General features: G+C 34.2%; 1 protein-coding gene across 2 annotated transcripts; it reads left to right on the top strand.

Moving 5' to 3' along the window:
* LOC130805836 (uncharacterized) lies at nucleotides 1-7,202 on the top strand. 2 transcript variants are annotated; one of them, XM_057670625.1, is made up of 5 exons: nucleotides 1-216; nucleotides 3,814-4,275; nucleotides 4,373-5,636; nucleotides 5,788-5,934; nucleotides 6,402-7,202. In XM_057670625.1, the coding sequence occupies exons 2-5, from the start codon at nucleotides 4,219-4,221 to the stop codon at nucleotides 7,007-7,009; spliced, it is 2,076 nt and encodes a 691-aa protein (XP_057526608.1). In that variant the 5' UTR covers nucleotides 1-216; nucleotides 3,814-4,218; the 3' UTR covers nucleotides 7,010-7,202. The 2 variants fall into 2 exon arrangements, with proteins under 2 accessions (XP_057526608.1, XP_057526609.1); XM_057670626.1 differs by lacking the exon at nucleotides 3,814-4,275 and having other exon boundaries at nucleotides 26-216.
* Nucleotides 7,203-8,076: the final 874 nt, after the last annotated feature.

Below are 8,076 nucleotides of genomic sequence, written 5' to 3' on the forward strand. Positions count from 1 at the left end.
AATCGGATCTTTACCACTTTTCATGCCGGAAATAAATGTATGGTTCTCCAAGGGTTTTGTTTCACATACGAATAAACAAATTTCGAATAATTATATTTTTCGTTGTTTCTCCGCAAACTATCCCCTTTTCCTCATCAGCATCTCCTCTTATTCCCTTCCTCTCTTCTTCCCTCTCCTTTCATTAGACGTGTTGGATTACAATCTGGCTAATTACAGGTTTATTTTTTGTTCTTATCTTCATTAATTTCATTATTTTTAATTCAATTTCATCGTTTATTACTTGTTTATTCATCAAATTAAAGAATATGATTGCTTTTTTTGGAGCTTGAATTTGTAATAATTACTTATATTTCATATTCTTTCAATTATTAGATTTTCGTCTTTTTTTTCTATTGCTGGAAATCTGTTGCTTTAATGTTTTCTGGAATTTTTTTAATTTCTGGGTCTTTTTGGTAAGCAATATACGATTCAAGATTTTGGATTATTGATTATTTAATTTCTTGTTGTTATGAATTGTTTTATCTTTTCCTCTTAGTGATTGTTATCGATGGATTTTTTTTATGTGGTTGCGTCATTGTGAACGCTTATAGAAGTATGTGAAAAAAATAGTAATCATGTTGATGATTTGAACCGGGTTGTTTTCCACTAACCCTTTATGAACGTTTACTTTGCATAAGATTATTTATGCGAAATTGCATAAAAAGTTTATTGTTTGTGCTATATGATCTCCTTTTTTCCTTTATGATTTTAAAAAATCATGTTTTAGAGTGTAACATGACGTCTTTAGGACTGATTTGAATGGAAGGATCACAAATGATGGTTAAGTGCTTTAGAAAAGACTAATTGCATAATATTATTCTCTTTTTGAAAGCTGGGGTGAATACACTAAAATAGTATAGGATGAGTCGAACCTGTGCGTGTTGAATTAACTCAGCTGCATTTTTTCGTATGATATGTTACACAATTCAATATTAATTGAGTAACTTGAACCATGGCCTAAGCATCATACCTAATTTCCCGCGGTTGAGAAAGAATTGTGAAAATTTGGAAGTTATATAAAGTTGTCTACTTTTCTTGTTACAAATTTTGTTGGTAAAATTTCTTCGCTTTTGGATTTAAAACGAAACACTCCAACTTAGATCTTTTGAAGTATACACCTTCTGTCCCTTTCATTTTGCACCACTAAGCGAAAATTTCTCATAGACATACTAGTGTTGAAGGAAACTAAAAATGATGGAGCCATGGAGAGACTATATAATGAACCTTGTCAATCCTGTGCAAGATGTGAGTGCTTCATCTCAGCTGCTGACCTTTTTCTGTATTTGACTTAGAAATTTGAAGATATGAAACGTTTGTCAAAACCAGGAAGACCCTAAAGTATAGGATTTTGGATTTTATTGTCATAGTTAAAGTGGATTCATCTTTCAGAAAAATGAAAAATTACTGATCAAATGTTGTCATCTACACGACAGGGATCAACATAAATCTCGTCACTTCTATGTCCTTGTTGCTTTAGTTCTCTTTATTGTGGTTTTTAGTCTCTCTATTGTGTTGTTTTGTGCTTAAAAGTTTTTGTAGTCTGAATCTAATAGGTTGCCTATATTTGATGGTTATATATGCATTGAAGTCAAAATTTATATTCTTATTAGCATAAATATCCAATTGTCGTGTTAAATAAGCAAAGTTATCCATTGTATTTATGAAATTAAAAAAGTTATATGCAACATAGGGTGAATCTGGACTTGAATACACCTTAAACATTGCATGTCTGACAAGTAAAAAAAACTATTATATTTTGAATGTGTGTGTATGCCTTTTTATTGTAAGTTTTTTCCATTTTTCTGTTCTATTCTCTCTAATTAATTTTGATGGAGTTATAGTTAATTGGATTTCGATTATAATGAAATACATTACAATTATTATGTTAGTCATATGCATGTCTATCGTGGGTTAATCAGTAGAAACCTCTTAGTTATCGCAAGAGTAAGTTCGAGTGCATTCGATGCTTCAAACCTATCTAGTTTCACTTATTAATATTGAGGTAGTGGAATGGTACGTGATATCTGATTGGATATGAATTTGCAAAGAAATAATTTATTTTGCTAGATTGTTCTGATAGAATCATTTAGATGCTTATCAATCTCTTTCTTTCACAATTATGTTATTGACTTATTTTGAAGGTGATTGATAAATAAATAGCTGAAACACAAAGTAGGGTTTAATGCTTGTATTTCAATAATTAGAACATTATTACAGCCATGAACTTATATTAACACGCCTAATCTATTCTAGGTAATGTGAGAAATATTCTCCTAAATATATGGAGTGAATATCTCACAGAATCAATTAAAATCAATTATTTCCTACACTTCCCCTCATGTTGAGCTGTAAGAGCTCCGATGCCCAACTTGCACAAAGTCTCTTTAAGGTTTTCTGTGCGAACAACCTTTGTTAATATATCAGCTAATTGATCTTTAGATCTCACGAAAGGTATTTTAATGATCTCCTCGTCTAGTTTCTCATTAATGAAGTGTCTATCAATCTCCACGTGTTTGGTCCTGTAATGTTGCATCGAATTTTCTGAGATGCTGATGGCGGCTTTATTGTCACAGTATAACTTATAAGCTGTTTTTTGAGGATATCCAAGTTCGTTTATTAGCTTCTGAATCCATAAGATCTCTGTTATCCCTTTAGCTATCCCTCGAAATTTTGCTTCTGCACTAGACAGAGCTACCACTTTCTGTTTTTTGCTTCTTTAAGTGACCAAGCTTCCACCAACTAGAGTAAAACACCTGAATGTTGACTTTCTTCCATCACGATCTCCAGCCCAGTCTGCATTAGTATAGGCTATCACATCAAGATGATCATTTTTATCTAAGTAGATTCCTGTACTACTTGTACCCTTCAGATACCTTAAGATTCTCATCACAGCTTTCATATGTTGTACTTGTGGGTAATGCATGAATCTACTCACTTCACCCACTGCGTAAGCTATGTTTGGTCTTGTGTGAGAGAAGTAGATGAGTTTTCCCACTAATTTCTGATATTGCTCTCGATCAGCTAGTTTAGCACCTTCAATAATCTGAAGTCCATGATTGGTCAGGATTGGAGTTTCAGCTGGCTTGCAATCAATCATCCTTGTTTCAACTAAAAGATCAAGGATGTATTTCCTTTGATGAATGAATATCCCTTGTCGTGATCTCAGTACCTCCATACCAAGAAAGTATTTGAGGTTATCCAAGTCTTTCATTTCGAATTCTAGAAACAATTGCCTTTTTAGCTCTGAGATTTCTTCTTCTTCATCGTTGCTGGTAATGATCATATCATCGACATACTTAATGAGACATGTTATCTTATCTTTGTTCCTTTTTAGAAACAGAGTATGATCTGAGTTGCTCTGTCTATATCCAAATTTCTTCATAGCGTTGGCAAATCTCCCAAACCACGCCCTTTGGGATTGTTTCAGACCGTATAGAGCCTTTTTAAGCCTACATCCCTCTCCTTCTTTGAACTCTTGGGAGTAGCTTGGATACGGGGGCTTTACTAGACATAGGAGGGTTAGTCTCAAAAACATCATTAATAGTAGGGTGATCTGATGTTACCTCATTAATAGTCTCATTTATGACCTCATTTGATCAATTAAAATCAATTATTTCCTACAGTGATACTAACTTTGTAAAGGTTAAGTGTTGCAGCACCTTTGTATATTGAGGCATAAATTAGTTCACCATAGGCATGAGCTGTTGAAGAATCTCTCATTTTAAATTACTAATGAACTGAACTTTGACTGTTCTGTTTGCTCTTTTCACATAGGTCTCTGATAATCTACAAATTGGCAGTTTTCTGAAAACTATACCTGCTTGGAATTCAGCTTTCCAGCTTGTCTTAGATTTTCAAACACTCTGGCAGCTGCAACCCCGTCAAAGCATTCTCGCACCTCCAAGCAGGTGTGGGGTACGAATGACCGGGTGATTTTACTGTGTGTTTTGCGAAGGTCGAGATCCTCTCATGTTTGGAGATTGTGTCGTACTTCTGAGGGTCTATCTGTTGATTACGGCTAACATTTCCCAAAGACGTTGTCCTTGAAGAAAGCTGCTTCAGAGTAAACTTGAACCTGACTATGTAAATTTGTTTATTATACCTGGCTTTCTGTGTGAAGATTTGATAGATTATTCAGTGTAGTTCTGCTTAGCACTGGTAGCTTGCTAGAATTCTACAATGGGTCGTTTCTCTTGTTTCTATGGTCATGTTCAGAGTCACAAGCATAAGGTTAATGTAAGTCATTTAAGTAATCTTATTTTTGGAGCTTAATTATTGAGTGATTAGATGGTGATCCTTTTATCATAATTTTTTTTTTCTTGTCATGTTTCAGAAATCAACTCAACCTTCATTTGAGGCGATGATCAAGATGCTGCAAATTGGTTCTCAATATAATGCATCAGCAAGCACAGCCAATCCTTTAGCCTTAGATGAGTTTCATATAGTGAAAAACCGGGCAAAGAAAGTGGATAGTGGTACTGACAATCTTACTTTGGCTGCACGTAACTGGAAATCCGGGGAGTTAAAATGTGATTCTGATGCTGAGATAAATGAAGACTATGTGCACTTTGAGATGGGGAACTTCAGAAAAAGTCTGTCTGTTGGTTGTGAATTGGATCAGAAGGAAAGGAGTTGCAGCAATGACGATGACTGTAACGTTCACGAATATTCTTGTGAGGGATCAATTGATTGTGATGGAACCGCTGAAGAATCACCCACAAACGATGCTAAGAGTCACCCGACCTCCTTCCCTTATCAGGAAGATCCGCGTTCTTCTCCCCATTTGAGTTCTGATCTGGTGAATCATGACTCAGTCTTTGCTGTTGACGATCATGATCCTCATTACTTCAACAAGGTAGACCATAAGGAATCTCATCTTTCATTGTATACTGAGCGTCCTGAAGGTTCTGGTCGGAATACACCTACTCAATCCAGCATTACAAAATCTTACTCAATGCCAAATTTTGGGTCCACAACTCCAATGTCTCCAGGCCTTTCTGCCTGCGATGAATTGAGTCCTCGTGACGGATCTTCAAAAGATATGAATGTGCCCATAAAGAAGGAATATGTTTCTGCTCATGATGCTAGCGCTGAAGAAATCGATGTACTGAACAAGGAAGTCAGCATGTATCATGCTGAGAAATCTGATGGAGAAAATGCTGGTTTGGATAATTACGAATTTTATAATTATGGTTCAAGCAAGGACTGGATAGTTCCAACGCCCGAAGAAATAGGTATAATGAGACATGACCAGGGGAATTCCTCATATGAAACTCGGAACATTTTTACAGATAAGGATTTCAAGATCAGACTGATTGAGGATTGGGTTATGGATCTTCAGCACTGCAGCCCTGTGGAAGAAACCAATGAGGTAACTCCGTCTGTCAATGACATGAAGAAAGGTTCTGCATTCATGGATGGTGTGGATAAGGTAGAGATGAAGGTAAATCCAGGTATGGACGCTGCAAAACGGTACATATCTTCTCTGACTGCAAACGCTAACACGGCACAGCTTGCAAACTATGGTCTGGTTGTTATCCCACTGCTGAGTGCTTTTGTCAGCTTAAAGGCTCTTAATCTTTCCGGGAATTCCATAGGTGGGTAAATCACAAATGTGCTCTGCTTTGATCTATTTGTCTTTTAAGCTTTTACTTGACCGCTTTCTCAGTATTCTCTTTGCTTTCCAAGATTTACTCTTCATGTGCTATGTTTTATTTTTTATGTGATTTTTGCTGGTTTGTGTTACAGTGAGAATAACTGCTGGTGCCCTTCCTCGAGGTTTACACTTGTTGAACTTGTCCAAAAATAACATATCAACCATTGAAGGCTTAAGAGAGCTTACTAGACTTCGTGTATTAGACCTTAGCTACAACAAAATCTCCAGAATTGGACATGGTAAGCCTCTGTTTGATATCTAGCTGCTTGAATAGTTTTTATCATTTTTATGCACTATGGCCTCTCCAAAAGAAATCCCTGGTTAAACTAGTCTTATAGCATATTACCAAGTCCATATTCGAGAGGATCTACCTGTCTATTTTACCCGGTGTAACATAATTTGCTAGCTAATTTGCCCTTTGAATTCGGGATTCGCTTAAAATTGTTGAAAAAGCCCAAAACCGACGATAATTTGCTTTTTCGATTTGCGATTCGTGGGGCGTTCCTAGTGAATATATTTTTATGCGCTTATGATTTTATATTACATTTTGATTTTACATTACATTTGTAGTCTTGTAATTATCACATCAGAACCTGGTTTAATGTGTTATAATTCTCTCTTTGCTACTGTCTGTGCTTTCTGGTTTTGAGTGTTACTGTTATCCTTGCTAATGTCTTGTACTTTATTATGTGCCCTTGTTTCGAAGGTCTTGCATCTTGTTCTTCCTTGAAAGAACTATACTTGGCCGGAAATAAAATCAGCGAGGTGGAAGGTCTACACCGGCTTTTAAAGCTTACCGTTCTTGATTTACGGTTCAACAAGATTGCTACTTCCAAATGTCTGGGTCAGCTAGCTGCCAACTACAATTCCTTGCAAGCCATCAGTTTGGAAGGAAACCCGGCTCAGAAAAACGTTGGCGATGAGCAACTAAAGAAATACTTACAGGGTCTCCTTCCTCATATGGCCTATTACAATCGGCAGCATATCAAAACCAGCACGCTGAAAGATTCCTCCGACAGGTCTGTTCGACTCGGTATTTCAGAAAGGGGGCTTAGATCATCTGATCATAAGTCGTCCTCACGTCGTGGTGGTGCAGGTAAGAGATCATCTCATTCTTCTGTTCATGGGCATAAGAGTCTAGTGTCCGACTCTCTAAAGCAACAATCTAAAGGCAAAAATGTGCTTGTTCCACCGAGTGGGTCAAAAACGAGTCATCGCCATCATCACTTTGACATTAGCAACAAGCTCCAAAGCTTCAGATCTGGTTTTTCGCTCCACAAAAGTCGAAGCGAGGGTACTCTTGTAGTCCTTTAAAACTATTTACCTTAAACATGTTTTATGTGCTTTTGCTGGTTTGTAAGGTTCTTTGAACATGCTTTCAATTTGTAGGTGTTTCAACTTCCAACTGCATGAAACGCAGCTTTTGCTTGTTATTTTTAACCTTGTTTCTCTGAATAAATTGCACTGTTTTAAATTTAATTATATGTTTGTTAGGTGGTGGTTTAAATTAAGTTATTTGTACTAAAATTATTTATGTTTATTCTTAATTAACTAATTGTATTTCCAAATATCATATATATATATATATATATATATATATATATATATATATATATATATATATATATATATATATATAATTTGGATAATGTGAAAACCAATTAAAGTGATGAAAACTAAAAATAAGTGTACATAACATCTTAAATTGTGTATAAATTTCGGTGACAATTTTGTAAATAATTGGACATTTGCTAAAAGGTATACATACATGCTTAAAAGGTGTACATATTCGAATGTTAGATTTTTAAATGATATGAACTTTTTCCTATACAAAAATGATTACATCTTTTGTCACAATATCTATAACCCAGTCTAATTTTCAGTTTTCACCACTTTAAAGGATTTCACCTGATCCTATCTACATATATATATACATGTATGTTTTGGATTATGTGAAACCGGTGAAAATTGAAAACAGATGTATATAAAAACTTAATTAATATACATATATTGTGGTGTAAATTTTGTAAATAAATGGACATTTGCTAAAAGGTCTGCATGAATGCTTAAAAGATGTACATATTCGAAAAATATTTTTGTAAATATTTTTGTAAGTAATATGAAATTTTTTCCTTTATAAAAAATATGTATATTCTATAGGTTAGTATATACACCTTTTGCTACTATATATATATATATATATATATATATATATATATATATATATATATATATATATATATATATATATATATATATATATATATATATATATACATATATATATATATATATATATATACATATATATATATATATACATATATATATATATACATATATATATATATACATATATATATATATATACATATATATAT

This window comes from Amaranthus tricolor, chromosome 2 (genome assembly GCF_026212465.1).
Source record: "Amaranthus tricolor cultivar Red isolate AtriRed21 chromosome 2, ASM2621246v1, whole genome shotgun sequence".
NCBI lineage: Eukaryota > Viridiplantae > Streptophyta > Magnoliopsida > Caryophyllales > Amaranthaceae > Amaranthus > Amaranthus tricolor.

Excerpts from the sequence above, each read along its gene's own strand:
- LOC130805836 (XM_057670625.1), top strand. The coding sequence starts at position 4,219 with ATGGGTCGTTTCTCTTGTTTCTATGGTCATGTTCAGAGTCACAAGCAT. Across the intron at positions 4,276-4,372 it reads GTCACAAGCATAAGGTTAAT|AAATCAACTCAACCTTCATT; the intron begins GTAAGTCATTTA and ends GTCATGTTTCAG. Across the intron at positions 5,637-5,787 it reads TCTTTCCGGGAATTCCATAG|TGAGAATAACTGCTGGTGCC; the intron begins GTGGGTAAATCA and ends TTTGTGTTACAG.